At 41.1% G+C, this 23,035-nt stretch overlaps 1 protein-coding gene across 6 annotated transcripts in view; it reads left to right on the plus strand.

Moving 5' to 3' along the window:
• Nucleotides 1-23,035, plus strand: part of NEK6 (NIMA related kinase 6) — a 247,120-nt gene that overhangs the window by 214,228 nt on the left and 9,857 nt on the right. For all 6 annotated transcript variants that reach the window (XM_073590703.1, XM_073590702.1, XM_073590708.1 and 3 more), the window contains 2 exons: nt 229-323; nt 15,011-15,124. In XM_073590703.1, coding sequence (XP_073446804.1) covers nt 229-323; nt 15,011-15,124 — 209 coding nt within the window. The remainder of the gene's footprint in view (nt 1-228; nt 324-15,010; nt 15,125-23,035) is intronic.

Raw genomic sequence — 23,035 nt, forward strand, 5'->3', positions numbered from 1 at the left:
TATATATATATATATATATCTATATATATATCTATATCTATCTATATATATATATATACTGTATATATATATATATATATAATAAATTATATATATATAAATGTATATATACATTTTATTTGTTTATATATGTGTGTGTCATATACAGTATATATATTTTTATATCGTGTTCTGTATTAAAAAAAAAAAAATATTTATTACTCATTATTTGTTATTGTTATTATGCAGTGGGAACACCATATTACATGTCCCCGGAGAGGATACACGAAAATGGCTACAATTTCAAATCCGATATTTGGTCCTTGGGGTGCCTGTTATATGAAGTGAGTAAATAATAAAACATTGCCCAAATTAATTACTATTTTTAAAACCTACGGTACTTTAATTATGTATTTTAAGTTTTGATCTCAAAATGGTGCAGATTTGCTACATTTGTCTAACTTTTCAACAGTGTAAATTTAGACTAGATGATCTTAAAGATTAGTCTTCGTTTGTTTTTTTTCATGCATTTTTTTACATATGCAAATAAGAAACTTTGTAATACATCTTATTAGAGAAATCTTCTTGTTTCTCTTCCTGGACTGATTGTTTATTCTAAAAATTCTCAATTCACATGTAAAATGTGTCTTCATTGAATACAGATTTCCCCATTACTGAGATAGCAGATGACAATTGGTGCCCATAAAGTTCTATGGAGAATTGTAACTGTGGTTTCAGGTGAATGTCTGTGTCTGCCTCTAGCTTCTCCCCCTCCATAGAATTTTATGAGCACCAACTGTTTATCTCTGATCTCTGTGGTCTTCACTGAATAGCGATTTTACTCATGAATTTAGCAAAAGGATTAGAAAGTGGATTTCTTTGACCAGATACAATACAAGGTTTATTATTTTGATGTGTACTATTGATTTATGAAATACAAATTAAAACAATCGTTACTCATTTACCCTTACTCTTTATCACTTAAACCGAGTGCCCGGAGGCGATCGTGTTTGCATGGCTTATGTGCTCGCGTGATCGCCGTTACGTAACTGTACGTCATTTTGCAGGAACCCCTTCACAACATTTGACATAACTGTATGTCATGATTGGGAAGGGGTTCCTGCAAAATAACATAAAGTTACGTCATGGCAATCACGTGGGCACAGAAGCTGTGCCCACATCACAGCCGCCGTGAGTTTGGCATAATAGCCGAGCTCCAGCTGTCACAGCCAGGGGTAGTACCTACACCAACCCCAGTTGTTGAACCCCCCTAAATGAGGCGATCAATAGCGACTGCCTTATTTAGAAGGCTAGGTGGAGAGCCCCGCCATGCACCCAAATAGTAGTTTTCCACCACATATGGGGTATCTGTGTACTCAGGAGAAATTGCACAACAAACTGTACAGTTCAATTTTTCCTGTTACCCTTGTGAAAATGAAAACATAGGTGCTAAAGCAACCTTTTTTTTTTTTTATATTTTCACGACTCAATGTTATAAAATTCTGTGAAGTTCCTGGGGATTTAGATAAATTCACTGAGGGGTCTAGTTTCCAAAATGGGGTCATTTGTCGGGGGTTTCCACTGATTAGGCACATCAGGAGCTCTCCAAACGTGAGATGGTGTCCGCTAATATCTCCAGCCAATTTTGCGCTCATTCTCTTCCGAGCCCCGCCGTGTGTCCAAACAGTAGTATTCCCCCACATACGGGGTATCTCGTACTCAGAAGAAATTGCACAATTGTATGGTCCATTTTTTCCTGTTACCCTTGTGAAAATGTAAAATTTGGGGATAAATAAACATTTTTGTGGGAAAAATTGAAATTGTCATTTTTTTTTTTTCTTCCAAATTGCTTTAATTCCTGTGAAGCACCTGAAGGTTAAATAAACTTCTTGAATGTGCTTTTGTGCAGCTTGAGTGGTGCAGTTATTAATATGGTGTCACTTTTGAGTATTTTCTGTCACTTATGCCCCTCAAAGTCACATCAAATGGTCCCTAAGAAAAACTTTTAACCCTTCTAACATCCTAACAAAAATTCTGATTAAAAAATGGTGCTGATGTAAAGTAGACATGTGGGAAATGTTTAGTAACTGTTTTGTGTAACATAACTCTCTTGTTGAAATTCAGAGTTTGAAAATGTTCCAATTTTCTGTAACATTTTCAATATTTCCATAAGTAAACGCAAATCCTATCGACCAAAATTTACTGCTAAAATGAAGTACAATGTGTCACGGAAAAACAATCTTGGAATCATTGAGAAGCGTTGAAGCCTTCCATGGTTGGAACATCATAAAGTGACAGTGGTCAGAATTTAAAAAAAAAAAAAATAATAATAATAATTGGCCTGGTCAGGAAGGTGAAAATAGGTTTGTGGGGTGAAGTGGATAAAATGAATTAAATTTGAAGTGTTTTTGGGAATAATGTTTAAAATGCATAAATGTTTTGGAAATGACATTGAATGTAATTGCATTAGGGTCTAAAGAACTTTGGATATTTTCCCATGTGATGTGTAGACGGTGTATTTTATGGCATTGTCGTTGAGGTTTCCGAAAAATTTGACGACTTAAAGTGCAAAGAGTGAAACGAGTGGTTACTCTTTTTGGTATTGATTTACATACCGTAAAAGTGACACCTCCATGGGTGTCCAGAAGACTTGACTCCTTCCATAGTTGCACATGGCTACTTCCTTCCACCATTTATAGTAGGAAGTTAAGCTCTGAAGGAACAAATGTTATAAAATACTGTAGGAAAAAAAAGGTACAGTTGTAGATAAGTTGGAAAATGTTACTGCCCTTGAATTGCTCAAAACCGACTTGTGTTACCCCAGCGTCTTCATATCAGGAGGCCATCCAACGAAAACCTAGGCACAGAGTTTATTCCCCTTTATGGGTGCTGAAATCTTATAATAGGCTGATGTTTGCATATTAAATGCTATATGGCTGTAAGTCAGATCCAGATGGCAGCGTACAAGCCATGCAGCTGTTACACTTAATTGCACCTAACACATTTCATGACTAATCTGTTTGTACAACGCTCAGCTTCCACCTATAAAGAAGTCTCATCTGTCACGGGTGGGGAATAGCGCTGGATTCTTTTCCGCGCACTGCTCCTGTTGAGCAATTTTGGATTTTGTGCACATTTGATTGTATGTATAATTGTCAAGAAGCGGGCTTCTCCGATTTCAGACGGTCATATCCAAAGGTCAACCTGGGTCACGGTTCTAATCCCCGTGTAGGAAACTAGTTTCCTAAATTAGGTGACCTATTTAAAGGCGAGACTTTATAATACTTTGCACTAAAATGGTGGAAAAAATGAAGCAAATCCTTTATCAAAATGCACTTAAAATGTCTAAAAAGATCTCACAATTCCTTGGCCATTTTTTTTCCTGCAAAATGTGGCCGAGTGCACAGTGGTACTGATTTAATAAATCTGACTTAATTTGTTACATGTTTTTGACATATTTTTCGACAGGCTCGCCAATGGGGGGTGGCCTTATTTTTTTTCTTTTACAACAACAAAATTGCACAACCATTCGGTACGTTTTACACATAGCGATATCGCTAGCAATATCGCTAAAACGTCACTGGTTTTGTGACGTAGCAGCGATATCGCTATGTGTGATACTTACCTCCAACCGGCTCCCCCGCTGTCCATCGCTGATCGGGCGGCTCCATTTCTCGTCATCAGCTTCCTGCTGGGCTTCCTGCTGTGTGAGTGTGAGACGAGCGACGCTGGACGCGGGCGGGAGGACGTCTGGATCGCTGTGTGTGAAAGGTGAGTATCGTGCGCTGCGTCGCTGTGAGATCTTTGTGTGAAAGCTCACTAGCGATCATTTTAGCGATGCACCAGCGATCTTGACCGGGTCGTATCGCCGGTCGGATCGCTGGTGCATCGCTAAATGTAAAAGGGCCTTTAGTCGATTAAAGTAAGCCTAAAGGTGGTGAGACCTTAGACAAGATTGTCCCCAAATTTATCAAGCAGCATGAGACACTGTGATAAATTTGTCAAAGCGGAGATTATCGCTATGTGTGGGCTGCACTCACAGAAAGGATGAGACCCGGAGAGTATAAAAAGGTTTTTTATTCACCAACACGTTTCAACACCTTGCTCAAGTTAAAAAAAAAAAAAAAAAAATCAGTTAACATAGTTATTAAGGTTGAAGGGAGACTTTAAGTCCATCTAGTTCAACCCATATCCTATCCTAACTTGCCCTAACATGTTGTTCCAGAGGAAGGCAAAAAAAAAAACCCATGTGGCAAACAGTAAGCTTCACTTTGGGGAAAAAAAATTCCTTCCCGACTTCACATACGGCAATCAGACTAGCTCCCTGGATCAACGCAATATTAAGGAGACTAGTGTTTATACCCTGTAATATTATACTTTTCAAGAAAGGCATCCAGTCCCTTCTTACATTTTAGTAGGGAATCACTCATTACAACATCATATGGCAGAGAGTTCCATAGTCTCACTGCTCTTACAGTAAAGAATCCGCGTCTGTGAGTATGCTTAAACCTTCTTTCCTCCAGATGTAGAGGATACCCCCTTGTCCCCGTCACAGGTCTAAGAGTAAAAAGATCATTAGAAAGCTCTTGGTATTGTCCCCGCATATATTTATACATTGTAATAAGATCACCCCTAAGCTTTCGATTCTCCAAACTAAATAACCCCAAGTGTAATAACCTGTCTTGGTATTGCAGACCCCCTAGTTCCCTAATAACCTTGGTCGCTCTTCTCTGCACCCGCTCCAGTTCAGCTATGTCTTTCTTATACACCGGAGACCAGAACTGTACACAGTATTCTAAGTGTGGTCGCACTAGTGACTTATATAGAGGTAAAATTATGTTCTCCTCATGAGCATCTATGCCTCTTTTAATGCATCCCATTATTTTATTTGCCTTTGCAGCAGCTGCCTGACACTGGCCGCTAAATGTGAGTTTGTCGTCCACCCATACACCCAGGTCTTTTTCAGTGACTGTTTTGCCCAATGTTTTACAATTAAGCACATAATTATACATCTTGTTCGTTCTACCCAAGTGCATGACCTTACATTTATCCCCATTAAAGCTCATTTGCCATTTATCAGCCCAAGCTTCTAGTTTACATAAATCCTCCTGTAATATAAAATTGTCCTCCTCTGTATTGATTACCCTGCAGAGTTTAGTGTCATCTGCAAATATTGAAATTCTACTCTCTATGCCCCCTACAAGGTCATTAATAAATATGTTAAAAAGATGCGGGCCCAAAACTGACCCCTGTGGTACCCCACTGCTAACCATGACCCAGTCTGAGTGTCCTCCATTAATAAACACCCTTTGTTTCCTATCCCTGAGCCAGCTCTTAACCCACCTACACATATTTTCCCCTATCCCCATTGTTCTCATTTTATGTATAAACCTTTTGTGTGGCACCGTATCAAAAGCTTTTGAAAAGTCCATGTACATCATGTCCACTGCATTCCCTTGTTCCAGTCCGGAACTTACCTCTTCATAAAAGCTTATCAGATTAGTCTGACAGGAACGGTCCCTTGTAAACCCATGTTGATATTGGGTCATAAGGTTATTCTTCTCCAGATACTCCAGTATAGTATCTCTTATAAAACCCTCCAGGATTTTACCCACAGTTGAGGTTAAACTTACTGGCCTATAATTTCCAAGTTCAGTTTTTGTCCCCTTTTTGAATATTGGCACCACATTTGCTATACGCCAGTCCTGTGGTACAGACCCTGCTATTATGGAATCTTTAAAGATTAAAAATAATGGTCTATCTATGACTGTGCTTAATTCCTGCACTACTCGGGGGTGTATCCCATCTGGGCCCGGGGATTTGTCAATTTTAGTGCTGGGTTAAGCAGGTGACATTTAACGGAGAATTTTTATCCCTGATCATGTTATCCGTCATGGGATTTTCTTGTGTAAATACTGATGAAAAAAAGTCATTTAGCATATTGGCTTTTTCCTCATCCACCATTTCACCCAGACTATTTTTAAGGGGGCCAACACTATCATTTTTTAGTTTCTTACTATTTATGTAGTTAAAGAATATTTTGGGATTATTTTTACTTTCTCTGGCAATGAGTCTCTCTGTCTCAATCTTTGCTGTCTTGATTTGCTTTTTACAGAATTTATTTAATTTTCTGTATTTAGTTAATACCTCATCACTACCTACTTGCTTTAATTCTTTAAATGCTTTATTTTTATCTCTTATTGCACCCCTTACAGCTCTTTTTAGCCATAGTGGACGTTGTTGTCATTTTTTTTTTTTTTTTTTTTTTTTTTTTTAACCTTCGTAAAGGTGCCAAAACGTATTGGTCATTAAAAAAGGTTGTTTATACACTTCACATCTCGTGCCAAAACATATTGGTCATTAAAAAAGGTTGTTTATACACTTCATATCTCATCCTTTCTGTGAGCGCGGCCGGCACATAGCAGTAATCTCCGCTGTGCCACACTGCTGTCCAGACAATTATCTCCACCAGCCTCGGAGCTGCAGCTACGGCACATCAGACTTCTACAGGTATTGTTTCCTTACAAAATCCCTACTGGTGAGCGCTACCATCACCTTTACTCCCATTCTGTTCCTTACGGTACTGCCCTATCTGTACACATTTGTCCCATCTAAATCTTCCCCCTGTGATACATGTGGTGCATTTCAAGAAGTGCTGCTCGTTCTCGACAGCACTTTGGCCAGGGTAAAATGGAGATGTGATGCAGAGACCATGTTGCGGTATGTTGGCAGAAAGACTGTATTAACAATCTTCTGTTACCGTCAATACTCGTTGACCCGTGTAAACTGCTTGGTAAACGCACAACGGTCGAGTTGTGTATAGTTGCTTGGTGCTCGCTAATTGGCCAAAGTCCCTGTTTAGATGGACCCTTAGACAACTTTAGTAAAACTGCTCATGTGCACTTCTGGAGAATGGACAACACCAAGGCTCCCCTCTACTCATTGAAAACATGAATTGCTTTCAGCTTCTAAGGTTTTTGGTCTCCTTAAAATAGAACTTAGGTTTATAAATTGGTGAAAGAAATGGTTTTGGTAATCTATTCCTGCACGGTCACATAAGATCTGATGCAGGTCACAGTTGAGTTGTCCCTCTGCCTGGTTATGCCGCTGTGGATGGTATCGATGGGATTTGCTGGGTTAATCATCTTTAGTGTCTGATCAGAGCAATGTTTCCTTTTTACTCTACTTCACTTTAATAGACATTATTCCATTTCCCTGTCATTCCCACAAGCTTCTCGGCCAGTCGCAAATTTTAATAGCACCCCCCTCCTCCCCACTACTCCTTAGCATGACATGTTAACTCAGATTTTGGGGGAGTCTGTCATCTAGATAAATCAGCCGAGATAAAAATAAGTTTTCCCTTGTCTTTGCTACGAGCGATGACTTTATTGGCCTTAACAAGACGGGCAGTGGACGCCAATAAAAAAAAAACAATCCCACTCTAATTTCCCTGAACCAGCCGCGTGAGTGGTGGGCCCATTTACGTTTGGGTATCTGGCCGTTCAGCTGTAATTGTTCTAATCAAAATGTCAAAATGTAGCCCCGATCCGGCATCACAAACACTTATTAGGAGAGCGCGGAGAACGCCTGAAGTCTGTCTCCTCGGCACTAAATACTGGGCTGTGTCTGACTCAGAATTCGTTTTTTTTTCTTCTTTTTTTCGGGGGAGGTCTAGGTCACTGCGTTCAGTCCGATCAAAGTAAATTTAAGAACGACTCTTTGTGACTTGAGATTGTCTTGAGGCCCTGGCAAATTTGGAGCCTTTCTTCTTTTTATTTTTTCCCGTAGTGCTAGCCTTTTACGTAATTTTTCATTTTTAGGTCTCTGGAACATTTTTTTTTAAAGTCTCATCGATTAAAAACCTAAACGGGATTTTCTTGTCGATTGTTGCCGAAACGCAGAAGACAGATTACAGTCCAGTCCTTGCATGCACTTTTGTGTCTTTAGTCTCCCACATCACTGAGCATGCAGACATATATAAATGGAAAATGAGATGGCATGTGAAAAACCACATGGTTCACCCAGTCTGCCCTGTTCCTGCATCTCGTAACACTCCAGCTTCTCTTCCCTGTGACCCTGGCCCTTTTAAATCCTATGTGGCACTATTAAAATTTGGCACAGCCTATCCAAGTGTGCAGCCAAAGCTTTTCAAGATTAGGATAATGTGCCGAGTTGTACAGGAGGAGTCATCTGGTCCCGTCATCTCATCTGCCACTCATTCAGCACCTTCTGCAGATACAGTCATATGTAAAAGTTTGGGCACCCCTATTAATGTTAACCTTTTTTCTTTATAACAATTTTGGTTTTTGCAACAGGTATTTCAAGTTTCATATATCTAATAACTGATGGACTCAGTTATATTTCTGGATTCAAATGAGGTTTATTGTGCTAACAGAAAATGTGCAATCTGCATTTAAACAAAATTTGACCGGTGCAAAAGTATGGGCACCCTTATCATTTTCTTGATTTGAACACTCCTAACTACTTTTTACTGACTTCCTGAAGAACTAAATTGGTTTTGTAACCTCATTGAGCTTTGAACTTCATAGCCAGGTGTATCAAATCATGAGAAAAGGTTTTTAAAGTGGCCACTTGCAAGTAGTTCTCCTATTTGATTCTCCTATGAAGAGTGGCATCATGGGCTCCTCAAAACAACTCTCAAATGATCTGAAAACAAAGATTATTCAACATAGCTTTTCAGGGGAAGGATACAAAAAGTTGTCTCAGATATTTAACCTGTCAGTTTCCACTGTGAGGAACATAGTAAGGAAATGGAAGAACACAGGTACAGTTCTTGTTAAGCCCAGAAGTGGCAGGCCAAGAAAAATATCCGAAAGGCAGAGAAGAAGAAAGGTGAGAACAGTCAAGGACAATCCACAGACCACCTCCAAAGACCTGCAGCATCATCTTGCTGCAGATGGTGTCACTGTGCATCGGTCAACAATACAGCGCATGCATAACGCCTTTTTGTATGACCAAACAACTCAATCTTTGTTTCATCAGTCCACAGGACCTTCTTCCAAAATGTAACTGGCTTGTCCAAATGTGCTTTTGCATACCTCAGGCGACTCTGTTTGTGGCGTGCTTGCAGAAACGGCTTCTCTCGCATCACTCTCCCATACAGCTTCTCCTTGTGCAAAGTGGCTGTATTGTTGACCGATGCACAGTGACACCATCTGCAGCAAGATGATGCTGCAGGTCTTTGGAGGTGGTCTGTGGATTGTCCTTGACGGTTCTCACCATTCTTCTTCTCTGCCTTTCTGATATTTTTCTTGGTCTGTCACTTCTGGGCTTAACAAGAACTGTACCTGTGTTCTTCCATTTCCTTACTATGTTCCTCACAGTGGAAACTGACAGGTTAAATCTCTGAGACAACTTTTTGTATCCTTCCCCTGAAAAGCTGTGTTGAATAATCTTTGTTTTCAGATCATTTGAGAGTTGTTTTGAGGATCCCATGATGCCACTCTTCATAGGAGAATCAAATAGGAGAACTACTTGCAAGTGGCCACCCTAAATACCTTTTCTCATGATTTGATACACCTGGCTATGAAGTTCAAAGCTCAATGAGGTTACAAAACCAATTTAGTGCTTCAGGAAGTCAGTAAAAAGTAGTTAGGAGTGTTCAAATCAAGAAAATGATAAGGGTGCCCATACTTTTGCACTGGTCAAATTTTGTTTAAATGCAGATTGCACATTATCTGTTAGTACAATAAACCTCATTTGAATCCAGAAATATAACTGAGTCCATCAGTTATTAGATATATGAAACTGAAATAGCTGTTGCAAAAACCAAAATTGTTATAAAGAAAAAAGGTTAACATTAATAGGGGTGCCCAAACTTTTACATATGACTGTATGCATACCATGCTGGTGGGCGACGCCAGGGAGTTCTCGGGAACAAAATAGGCTTACAGGGACACATGGATTTCTGTCTGGATGTATGGGTGGAAAATCCGCAGCATATTTACAGCATCGTTCCAAATCCCATCCATTGCAAAACAAAAGCCATAGTGTCAAAGGAGATTTTCACACTCTGCAATTTATAGGGTGAAATCAGCTGCAATATCTGCCTAAAAACTATGTCGATTTTGGTGCAGATTTTAACGTGAACTTCAAAACTGGAGGAAAATTCACAGCTAAAAATGTGTACATGTAAAAGAAAATAAGACAAAGGAAAAAAATAATTTTCAGACAACCCCTTCTCATACTCTGTTTCACCCTTGTAAAATAATAACACCTATACTCTCCTCCAGTGTCGGCACTGTTCCAGCGGTATCGGCACTGGCTCTCTTGGGGCAGCAGCTTTCGCTTCCTCTGGGTGTATGTGATTTGTCCGAAGGTGGGAGAAGTTAATATGTGAAAGAAAATAAGAAACAAAGAAAATATTATGACTAAGTATATTTTTAAAGAGGTCGTCCACAACCTATTCTCAATCTCTATGTTTCCCCCTTGTGAAATAATAACACCTATACTCACTTCTAGTGCCAGCGCTTTTCCACCGTTGTCGGCCCTGTTGCAGCGTTGTCGGCCCTGTTGCAGCGTTGTCGGCCCTGGCTCTCTCGGGGCAGCAGCAGCTCTTGCGTCCTCCAGGTATATGTGATTTGTCCGAAGGTAGGAAGTGTGAAGCGAGCGCTGATAGGCCACAGGTATCTCATGACCTTGTTATGCAAAAGGAGACGGTGCTGGGCAGGAATAGAGCTGGGGTGACAGGAGCTTCAGATCTATCATAGCTCTTCAGCATTATTTGCATATGAATTTAAATGCTGATTTCTCCGTAGTGGAGGAAGGCACTGGCCATGTAAAGGTATTGCTGGACTTGTCTTTAAAAGTGCTACAAGCTCATATAAATTTGGGGTGAAATCCTGCAGACAGATTGCTGTAAAACAAGACTTAGAATAAAAAAATGCTTTATTTCTGCAATGTGAAACGCCCCACCACATGTAGATTCCCGACACCAGTAGGGCAATGAGAAGACGCTCTGTGATTCAGTAGAGGAGGACGAGTCATGTATCGTGTTACTTTCTCCTGTACTTGCCACCAACTAATGGAGGAACAGAAGACTTGCCAAGTGAGGGGGTACAACTTAAAAAGAGATTAGACCCACAATCAGGAGTATATTAGTACGGACACACATATTGCTATATTACACCATTTTTAATAATAGTCCTAAAGCGGCCAACCTCTTAATGGAGTTATGTAAAAAATAAAAAAAAGGGATATTCCAGCGTTAAGATCTTTATTGAAGAAAAATGTAAAATTGCAGGTACAGTGCCATTATAGGTAGAAATGCGTTTCAGACTGCTGTCTTTAATTGATGCAATGTCTGAAACGCGTTTGGGTACTGGATCTGCAATATTACATTTTTCAATAGTAAGTGTTTTTATGAAGATCTTGATGCTGGAATATCCCTCTTATTTCTAATTTCTACATGATTCATATATGTGAGCTGAGGTTTTTTTAATTTTGTGTCCATTTTTTCTTATGTAACCTCATGTATTATGTCTATAAAATCTTTTTTTCAAATGGGTTTCATAAAAAAAAAAAGAAAAATCTGCCACCGTTTTGCCGTGTTGCATCTGTGTTGCACTGTCTATTTCTGGCTGCAGAATAAGGTGACTGAGAAATCCGTCAGTGAGCTCGTACTGATGGAAAGTTTGGAACTCTTTTAACTCTGTCTTTTTCTGATCTCCTTCCAGCTAATTTATGACTACACAGCACATCAAAGTTGAATGTGCAAGGAAATAGAGGCAAAGGGGGTAAAATTTGTAAGAAAACCCAATTGCGAAAATGATTTTTGGCTCAAAATGCATGCTTTGGGGGAAGGGGGGGTTGGGGTCGGGGCTGACTGTTAAACTGAATAACCCCATATTCTTTTGAATCTTTCAAGCTAAGCTACATTTTCTGGATATTGTTATGTCCTTCTTTGTCTTTATATGCTATGTATGTTACTGATTCTTATCTTCTTTGCAGATGGTTATAAATAAAAAAAAATAAAAAAAATACATGCTTTTAAGTAAAAGAAAAAGAAGTTGACTACAAAAATGGACAACCACATTAAGTAACAAAATAAGTTGTCCCAAAAAATAGATGACCCTTTAAGAAAAAAAAAGAATTGCCCCCAAATATGGACAACCCCTTTAAGTTAAAAGAAAAATTGTCCCGAAAGATGAACAACCCCTTTAAGTAAAGAAGAAAAAAGAAATTATTCCCAAAGATGGACAGCCCCTTTAAGTAAAGAAGAAAAAAGAAATTATTCCCAAAGATGGACAGCCCCTTTAAGTAAAGAAGAAAAAAGAAATTATTCCCAAAGATGGACAGCCCCTTTAAGAAAAAAAAAAAGTGCATAAAGATTAGCAACCCCTTTAAGTATATGGTATTAAATTTCAGTTATTTCAAGTGTTTCTTAGGTGTATCGGTTCCTGGTAAAGTTGAGTGCTATTACAACCTCCTTGGTAGTTTTCACAGTCCAATACTATGAATAACCTCCCATCTCTTTTCCCCCCTGACATGTCACACGGAAAACTTTTTGACTTGTAGGAGTCTGGAAAAGCTGGGTAATAATATCTGTAGGAGTCGCAATATTAGAAAGCATATTGGTCGTCATTCAGCTTTTCCATTAAACATCTGAAGGACTCGGGAACTTGCGTTGTAACTTTTAACGAAAACGCAAAAAAATCCCAAACTTTTGGCTCCTGCGCCTTTTTGGTTCAAATACAACAGTGGAAATAGTTTTGGGCACTCTGCCGCCCTCTTGTGTTCAGAAGTAGGTCTGCAGCAGCCTTTGGGACTGATTCCTCTCGGAACGCTGGGGTAGCATTTTGGTGATCGTGTTCCTTTTGGTCACCTGACTGGTACATAACTTGGGAGCCTACGTTCTTTTTTGTTCTCATTATTTTCACTTTTGAATATCGAGTTGCACAGTATCACAATAAGCAGCAATTTTTTTTTTTGCTTATTTAAATGCGCTTGTTTCGCAGATTGTGAATAATTCAGTGGAGTTTTTGTGGTGAGGTTTAGACGGTGTCACTTGTGGACGCGAAATGATTTTTTTTCTTCTCCTTTTGTCACAATAGGGGTTTAATGTCTGTCGTGGAAGGACACTCATTCTGCATTGTATCCGTGTCACAATGCATAGTAATGAACAGAATCTCTAACCTGAGGACGGAAGGGCAGAATAATTATCAAATAATCCCTTATTAAAATCCTAACGAGAGGCATTAAACATCAGCCAAAGAAAGGGCCCCCGAAACAAGCTGAGCAGCGCACGCCGCTCACAGCAAAACAGGATAATATCCACAATTACCCAGTATAAGCTCATTAGGGTGGGCCGCAGAACGGCTCCGGTGCTGGGGGGTGACAGTGAAGGACAGTGACAAGGAGCTCTCCAATCACATAATGGTTTAATAAGCAGCTGGGACACAGCGAGGGGTCGGGCACAGTGGGAACATGCTGCCGCTTGCTTACTGACCCTGGAGGCAAGATTAACCCTTACGGGACCACCAGAGCCCGGGACGGAGAAGGTAGACTACACAGGGAAAAAAAAAAAGCAATAGGACTACAAGTCCTCTTCCCTTTCTGTACCATAATGGAAATACTGAAGAATAGTCACATTATTTACACTAGTTGCAGATAGGAAGAAGGAACTGCACCCCTAGAAGCACATACAGATACCTCAAATAGGGATTGTTACCAGTATTTCATATCCGCTCATCACATCGCGGAAGGTACAGAAAGAAGCGGTGCAGCGTTTCGAGCGTGTAATTAGCAGTCACATAAGTAAGAGTACAGAGTGGGCTTCCGCAAAAGGACACAATCTTACATCCCATTTGCAGGCAGGATTGTAAAATATATGAGAATCTCAGATCCACTAATCACGTCGCAGTAGGTGCAAAAATAAGTGGTGCAACGTTTCAGAGATAACACCCTTCATCAGGCGTGTAGGCAAGGGTCACTGCACATGAGGGAGAGTTAGGATACGGGGTGGGATTTCCCTAAAGCACACAATCCTGCATCCCACTTGTGGTCTGGATTCCTATAGTTTTTCCCCTTGGAATTAAAGCTTTTTTTATGCCTTTGTTCACACTACCGTCACTGCTTCTTTTTCCTAATGGAGCTTCAACTTCTCCATCTCTAGTCTGATCCCGAAAAGATCATATTGACTTATAATGAGGTTCATCAGGTTTCTGATCAGATTCCGGTAGACCGCTGCTAACCAGGTCTTCTTTTCAGTCAAACACTACTGAAACTGATGAAATAAAGCCTTAAAGGGGTTGTCTCAAGCTGCAGTTTTAAGAAAACAAATTTATGTATTACTCAGCCTCTCTGGGTCCAGCACTAACTCTCCGTTGCTGCAGCGCTGTCAATGTGATATCAGCGCTGCAAACAATAACAGATACCAGGAACTGTGACTAAGTCTCTGCGCTGGACCTGGGGAGGGCGTGTACATCATCTTTTTTTAAAGAAACTGCAGCCGTGGGACAGAGGTTTTCGGAAGCTAAAAAAAAACACTTTATCTGTGGAGACCCTTCTGCCATGCAATGGAAGCCCAATAGTAAAAATGGCACTTGATAGTGCGGGAGGACAGAGTTTTAATCCAGGTTTAGTAGCGGCAGCTTCATTTATTTCTAGTCTATACATCAATATAGAAAATAATGCGTGGTCATAATTTTCTAATGGACAGTCCCAATGTAGTTATGGTGGCATTCAGTCATGGCGGTACCTAGCCATGGTGGCACCTGGTTATGGCAGCATTCGGCCAAGGCATCACCTGGTCATGGCGTCACCCGGTCACGGTGGCACTCAGTCATGGTGGAACCTAGTTATGGTAGCACCTGGTTATAGCGGAACCTAGTCATGGCGGCTCCTGGTCATGGTGGCACTCAGTCATAGCAGCACATTCTTGTGTCTTCTCAGCCTCTCTGATCTGGTCCCTGTTTTTTCTGGTTTGCAGGTAACCTTGTTCTGTGTTTCTTAGAGGCCTTTCGTATGTTGGATTAGATGTGTAATTAGAGTCTCCCCTTCTCCCGTGCAGATGGCAGCACTTCAGAGTCCTTTCTACGGCGACAAAATGAACTTGTTTTCTCTGTGTCAGAAGATAGAACGGTGTGAATATCCTCCCCTGCCCACCGAACACTACTCAGAAAAAGTAAGTATGGCTCGCTTTCATCCTGCGCTCTGCGCCGTGACAGAGAGATCACCTGGCATCTGTCAGCCGCGTGTCAGTCTGTCTACCTCTCGTATCCGCTGCTTATAATTATTATTGATGTGTCTTCTCTGGGAATTGTAGTGCTGTCTGTGTGTAGACATTTTTTTGCTTTTTGTAACGAAAGCTTAAAACGGCATAAAAAGCTGGCGTCAGCGATATTAGAAGCGTTTAGCAGCAGAGGGATATTGCTTCCTGCGCACTGACATTGTTTTGCTCCTGCTTCTCGTCTTGGTGCAGGCAGGTCTCCTTCAGACGTCAGCGAGTTTTCTCGCATGCCAAAAAATGGACTAATTTTCATCAGTGTTCAACTCGTGTGTCAGTTTTTCACGCATCCAAAACAAATTAATGGAGGTGTTGTAAAGGGGTAGTCCAGATTTGGGATGCATGTCTGCTGCCACTCCATTTGACCCCAGACTTGTGAATCCTCAAAGTGTGCATTGTGCACACTGTCAGGATTCTCTGATGACTGTGCTGGGAGCAGGCACGCACAAGATAGCAAGTATGTGCTTTGCATACATTCGGTCACTTGCCGACTACCTGTTTATGGCCTTACCCAATGCAAGACCAGACACGTCTACTCGTAATGTGGCTGGATGTACTCAAATTGCAATGACTGTCCACTCCCGGTACCAGCACCGGATATTCCCAACAGTGTGCATGGTGTGTGCTTGTTACGATTCACATAGATTGACTGAAGACTTGTACCCTAAGCCTGGACAACCCCTTTAAGCTTCTATCACAAGTGAATTTCACAGTCCACATACAGAACTTACAGTCTTACTGTATGTGTGTCTTCGAGGCTGTAAATTCGAGTAGAAAGCCAGTCCAGGCATCGCGGTCTGTAAATAGACCGTGAAATATGCCAGTTTGTGAAAAACAGTCGACACATGGATGGCGTACCAGTGCTGTCCAATTTTTTTTTTCACAGATCCATAAATTTGTATTTGTGACTGATATGAAAACTGGACAACCGGTGCAAAACTTCCTGGCCATGTGACCAGTTCTATAGATTATATAAGGTGTGAAAAAAACTCCTACATGAAAAAAATGAGACCTTACACAGGATGAAGTTCGGGATCAAGGTCTACATAAATATATTACAGATAATGGATCTAATGCAGAATAAGAACCCAGATCCTATACTGAGTCTTCCGTAAGCTCCATGATGGTGTGTGCACTGAGCCCTGTCTGCGTTTCACGCTTCTGTGACACTCAGCTCAGTATTTGCCTGTTGGCTCCTGGAATTAGTGTAAGTTGACAGATGTGTTTCCTGTCTGTACAATTACTGTCTGTCCACCTCCCTCTGGCAGTGCTAAAGAGCACATGTACGTACAGTGATACAGCGGAGGGTGCGAAGGAGTGTTCAAGGCTCCAAAGCACCAGCTCCGTCAGAGCCAAGCTCCAGATGGTGTGCGTGCACTATTAGCACAGCGCCAGAGTGAGAGTGCGTAGGGCGAGCCCTTTGGCTCTGGTTTAGCTGTCTGTACATGCTGCTTCTGCCAGGAAAAGTAGCACGGCTTCCCTTTGTCAGAGATTTGGTTCGGTGTGAGATGATCTTCTCCATAAAGAACACTGAGCGGCACGTAGATTAAAAATGAATGGCCGGACCCTAGCTGACCCCTTCTACCTGCTGATCCTTCGCCTTAATTTATATTCTGGATTGTGCGATGTCTATCCAAAGCGCTCTCCTGGGGTCTTGACTCGTATCCACAATAGTTCATGAAAAATGATCCTTGTGAAACTACCCCAGAGTGCTCTACAATCCAGCTTTAGACCGTAACCTCTAGTGGCACATTGTATCCTGCAATTTGGGGATTCTTTTGTAGGCATCTGAGATACGCTGCTGTATATGTTATCTAAATATATCTGTTCTTGTTACCACTGAGCCGACAAATGTGAATGTAGTTACAAGGGAAGCATGTGTCATTTGTTGCCTCTGTTAAATGATTGCATACAAATTTAATGAAAGATGGCAATGAAGCCCGGTGTGTTGGTAAGATGAAGCTGGTGACCTATGTCTTGTCTCATGGAAGCCTAAAGACCATAGTTATGTTTTGTCAGACATTTTTAGTCTTTAAGAGCTCTAAACCTGCGTGCCTCAATACTACACTGACAGCTTTTGCCATTGAAGTGTTATTCCCATCAATAAAAGTGATCACCTATCTAAGAACAGAGCTTCGAAATCCCCAGACTGGGGTCGTGCGCTGTAATCGGCTGTGTCCGGCAATCATGGAGAATGGGTGGAATAGTGATGGACATGTGTGATCCACCACTCCATTCTAATGGGGCATTTCAGCTGCTGTAGTCCTCTATCTCCACCTTTCATGGAAAACGGATTGAATGTTGGTGGTCATGTGTGACCACCGCACAATTCTGACGGGGCTTTTCTGTGTTGTACTTAGCTATTTTCACCTGTCATGGAGAATGGATGGAATAGTGGTGGACATGTGTGACCAGCGCTGCATTCTGATGAAGCATTTCAGCGCTGTACTCGGCTATCTAGAATGGATGGAATAGTGGTGTACGTGTTACCACCCCATCATTCTGATGAGGGCTTTTCAGCTGCTGTACTCTGCTATTTCCACCAGTCATGGAGAACGGATAGAATGGTGGTGGTCATGTATGACTGCCGCTTCATTTTGATGGGGCATTTCAGCTGCTGTTCTCTGCTATCTCCACCAATCATGGAGAATGGATAGAGTAGAGGTGGACATGTGTGACAACCGCTCCATTCTGATGAATCATTTCAGCTCTGTACTTGGCTATCTAGAATGGATGGAATAGTGGTGGACATGTGTGACCAACGCACCATTGTGACGGGGCTTTTCAGCGCTGTATTCTGTTATCTCCACAACTCATGGATAATGAATGGAATGGTGGTGGCCACGTGTGACCACCGCACCATTCTGATTGAGCTTTTCAGGGCTGTATTCTGATATCTCCACCAGTCATACAGAATGGATGGAATGGTGGTGGCGATGTGTGATCACCTCTCCATTCTGACAGAGGGGCTTTTTTTCAGAGCGGTGCTTGGCTATTTCCCGCAGTCATGGAGGATAGACAAAGTTTTGGTGGACATGTGGGACCACCGCTCCATCCTGACAGGAATTTCGGAGACTGGTGATCAGTGAAAGACCCAGTGATAACCTATAATTTTGGATAGATGATCACTTCCTCTAGATCAACATTTTAGGCTATGAGTTGAACTAGAATTAACGTAAAGTCTTCCTTCAACCTTAAATACTATGTTACCTTCAATGATGGGAATATCGTTTGAATTGCAATGATGATCATCTGTATGTGGAAATATCAGCAGTGGAACAGTGGAGTTTTCTGTTGACGCTCCCATATGTCACCTATATAGCATTATTTATATATATACAGTTGTGCTCAAAAGTTTACATTCCCCGGCAGAATTTTTGCTTTCTTTTCTTTTTTTCAGAGACTACATTGCAGTCACTGTAACACAAACAAAAAGCACAGAATGACAAATGTGAAAAAATATCTCGCAATAAGACATAACAGTAATCAGCAAGTGCTGATAAAAGGTAATAACAAACACAGGGTATTTAGTCGATACGTTTTTTGCAAAAAAATGTATGCCAAGCTGCTTCACCACGGGTTACCTTGACGTTGGTGATATTTTTGCACATTTGTCATTCTGTTCTTTTTGTTTGTGTTTCAGTCAGGGTGGTGTGAACATGGTCCAACAGACTTGTTCACATTGTGCATGTCACATGTGTGTTTTTAATTGTAGTCACTGTAGTGGTGGACAGGGATTTGTATGGGCACCCGGACAGGTGTGGTTACACAGCGAGCGCCTATGTTCTTTGTTCTGACATCTTTCTATCATAGCCAGCATTACGTTTTTCAGTAATTTGGGCTACACTAACCCATCTGTGGGATTGGCTTGCCTTTACTTCCCTTGTGTTTTTCAATGAATCTTTGACGCGGTATACACCTATTTAGTTTAGTCATTTCATCTCATTGTGACTTGCCCACTCCATGAAAATTACATGGCGTTATGGTCACTTCACGGGATCACCATCTCAGCAACCAGAAGTTCCTGTATGATGCAACTGTACTGCTGAAGTTCTCTGCAGATAAGTTAAGAAGCGCCTATCAAAGATAATGATGATGACTGCACAGTGCCTGTGCACATTATAATGTAGGAGACCATAGTTCAGCCTCCCTGACTTGTATACTTATAGTATATTTAGGAGAATATAGATGTTATGATGCAAAGTGACTGCTAGTAATCAAATGGAGGCTGAAGGGAAGAAAATAGGAGATTGCACTACATGGAAATAAGTAAACTATGTGTAAGAGAAGTGTAAAGTGTGACAATCGGGTGCAGTTATAGTAGAAAAACTGAGCTCTTCTTTAATGTTATGCTGTTCCCTTACTCGTAAGTCAGATCCCTAGCAACACAAACATATTGATCCTAATAAGATAATTAACAAGTGACAGACCTCTGTACCTCTTGTATGCCCCCGGTCATTGCCGTGCTGCTTTGAAGGCCCTTTAAAAGCCATAAACACACATTCGGCAGTAATGGACAGGGTTATTGAATGTCACTGTAAATTGTTCACATAAAACCTGCCCCAACTGTCCATCTCCATGTACTTTCCAGCCATGAACGTCTCTGGGCAGTGAATCAATATTGCAATCAATTATCAAACCAGCGCGATCAGGTGGCTCAGCGGACATTGTTGGTCTGTAACAGACATCAATAATCCAGGGAAATATCAGCTATCCGGCCTCGTGGATTTTTTTTCTCCTCCAAGCTCACAGCGAATATATTCAATTGATCATGTTTGAATGTTGCTTTTTTTTTTTTTTTTTTTTTTCCTTTTTCCTCATCTCTTATGTCCCCCTGAGAGCGCAGAGCAGAGCGCAGTGTGCTGCTGATCAACTCAGTCGCTCCCCAGAGTCCTGATCCCATGCAACCTCATAAAGATCCTGACTAAAGCGGCATCTTGCCTCCTGGTTCACTCCACCACTAATTCTGTTTTCATGCACACCAATTGTGTTCATTATGTGTGATAAAATATTAAATGCTTCCAGTGTAACAAAACAGAGGAGAACCAAGGAAATTGCTCTTTTAGCTGTAATACCATTGATTTGCCATTATTGGGCCACAGTCCTGAGCCGGCCAATTAAACCATGAAAAGGCAGTGATCTGGAGGGAGTGCAAAATATCAGAGACTTTATATTTTTAACCACATTACATTTCCAAACATTTCATAATAAAGTGTGTGATAAGAAATAGAAAGAATGCAAGGGTGCGGAGAACACTGTTCTATTATGGTTATGGGCATATGGCAGCTATATACATATGTGTATCTATAGCTATCACCTATTCTATTATCGATCATCTATATATCTATCAGATAATTTTATGGATAGATAGATGATAGACAGATTACGATATCTATCTGATCTATCTTATCATCTATCTTATCTATTTTCTATCATCTATCTGTCTTATCTATCATCTATCTATTATCTACCAGTAGATAGAGATATACACACATACATGTATACATCTATATATATAATTTACACATTGCATTTATATATATTCATTTATAAGTGTATATACAGTATATATTCCTGGCTTGTCTTGCCTACACTGCTATTTTGAGATCTAGCCACAGATTTTCAATGATGTTCAGATTAGGGAACTGCGAGGGCCATTGTAAAACCTTCAGCTTGCCCCTTTTGAGTTTCTGTTGTGGATTTTGATTGGGTTTATGATCATTATCCATTTCTAGAAGCCATCCTCTTTTCAGTGAATCCATTCTCCCCTCTACCCATGAAATGTTCCTCATTGTATTGGCTGCAACACAACCCCCCAAAGCACGATCGATCGACCCACATGCTTAATAGTTAGCGAGATGTTCTTTTCTTGAAATTCTGTGACCTTTTTTTCTGCACGCACACCTTTGATGATCATTGTGGCCAAAGAGTTACCGTATATACTCGAATATAAGCCGTTTTTTTTGGCTGAAAGTCCCCCTCGGCTTATATTCGAGTCATATACACCGGGGGGTCGGAGGGGGAGAGGGGGCGGGGGTGTCAGGTCATACTTACCCGTCCTGACACAGCGTCAGGACGGGTAAGTATAGCGATACTCACCTGTCCTGCGTCCATGGCTGCTTGCTGCTGTCTGTTATCGGTCAGTGACTTCAGACAGCAGAGGGCGCGGTGACGTGATTAGTGCACGCCGCGCCCCCTGCAGTCTGAACGTCACTGACTGATGACGTGGCAGATAGCGGTGAGCAGCCATGGACGCAGGACAGGTGAGAATCTGACACCCAGCGACGGAGAGGTGAGTATGTCATTTTTTTTATTTTTACATGCTGCAGCAGCGGCAGCAGCACATGGGGGAATAATCTTAAGGAGCTTCTAATGGGGGCAGCACATGGGGGAATAATCTATGGAGCTTCTAATGGGGGCAGCATATGGGGGAACAATATGGAGCTTCTAATGGGGGCAGCATATGGGGGAACAATATGGAGCTTCTTATGGGGGCAGTATAAGGGGGAACAATATGGAGCTTCTAATGGGGGCAGCATATGGGGGAACAGTCTATGGAGCTTCTTATGGGGGCAGTATATGGGGGAATAATCTATGGAGCTTCTTATGGGGGCAGCATATGGGGGCATAATCTATGGAGCATTTCCCACCCTAGGCTTATACTCGAGTCAATAAGTTTTCCCAGTTTTTTGTGGCAAAATTAGGGGGGTCGGCTTATACTCGTGTATATACGGTATATTTCAATCTCAATGGTCCACAGGACTTGTTTCCAAAAAGCATCAGGCTTGTTTAGATGTTCTTTTGCGTACCTCTGACGCTGAATTTTATGGTGATGACGCCGGAGAGGTTTTCTTCTGATGACTCTTCCATGAAGGCCATATTTGTGCAGGTGTCTCTGAACAGTAGAACAATGTACCACAACTCCAGAGTCTGATAAATCTTTCTGAAGGTCTTCTGCAGTCAAGCAGGGGTTCTGACTTGCCTCTCTAGCAATCCTAAAAACATCTCACTAAAATTTTGCTTGGTCTTCCAGACCTTAAACCTCTTGACCTCCACTATTCCTGGTAACTGCCATTTCTTCATTACATTTTAAACTGAGGAAAGGTTAACTTGAAAATGCTTTGCCATCTTCTTAAAGCCTTCTCCGGCTTTGTGGGCCACCAGTATTTTCATTTTCAGAGTGTTAGGCAACTGCTTACAAGAAACCATGGCTGCAGTTTTTTGGCACAAGGTTAGAGGGGTCTGGATTTTTATATATAAAAAAACCTAAAGAAATGAACTGCGATGCAAACTGGTGTGCAATGCAGCATGTAAGTGCACATTCACACTGGCCACTGAACACACAAAACCAAAGACAAATACCCTGCAGTAGATAAATAAAAAAAACAGCATAGTGCATGAAAATAATATAGGGTACTTAGTTAACATAATTTTGATTAAAAAAAATGCAAAAGCCATCTCACCACGTCACGGTGACACTTAATTTGGACGGTCCTTACTCTAATATTAAAATCTAACCTTTTTCTTTGACCTGGGCATTATATTGATGTGGTCTCCCTCGGCTGTGTGTCCACTAGTTGGGCTAAGTCCTTATCCACATACACACTTGACAAACGGTAAGGTTTTAATATTCGAGTAGGACCGTCCCAATTAGTGTCGTTGGTGGGATGGCTTTTGCATTTTTTTTTAATAAAAATTATGTTAATGAAGTACCCTATATTATTTTCATGCACTATATTGCTCTTTATTTACTGCAGGGTATTTATTATGTTTTTTTTTTTATCATAAAGCTGTTAAATTTGCATCACC

Source organism: Dendrobates tinctorius, unplaced genomic scaffold (genome assembly GCF_039654945.1).
Source record: "Dendrobates tinctorius isolate UK_male_01 unplaced genomic scaffold, ASM3965494v1 ptg000120l, whole genome shotgun sequence".
NCBI classification, from domain to species: Eukaryota; Metazoa; Chordata; class Amphibia; order Anura; family Dendrobatidae; genus Dendrobates; species Dendrobates tinctorius.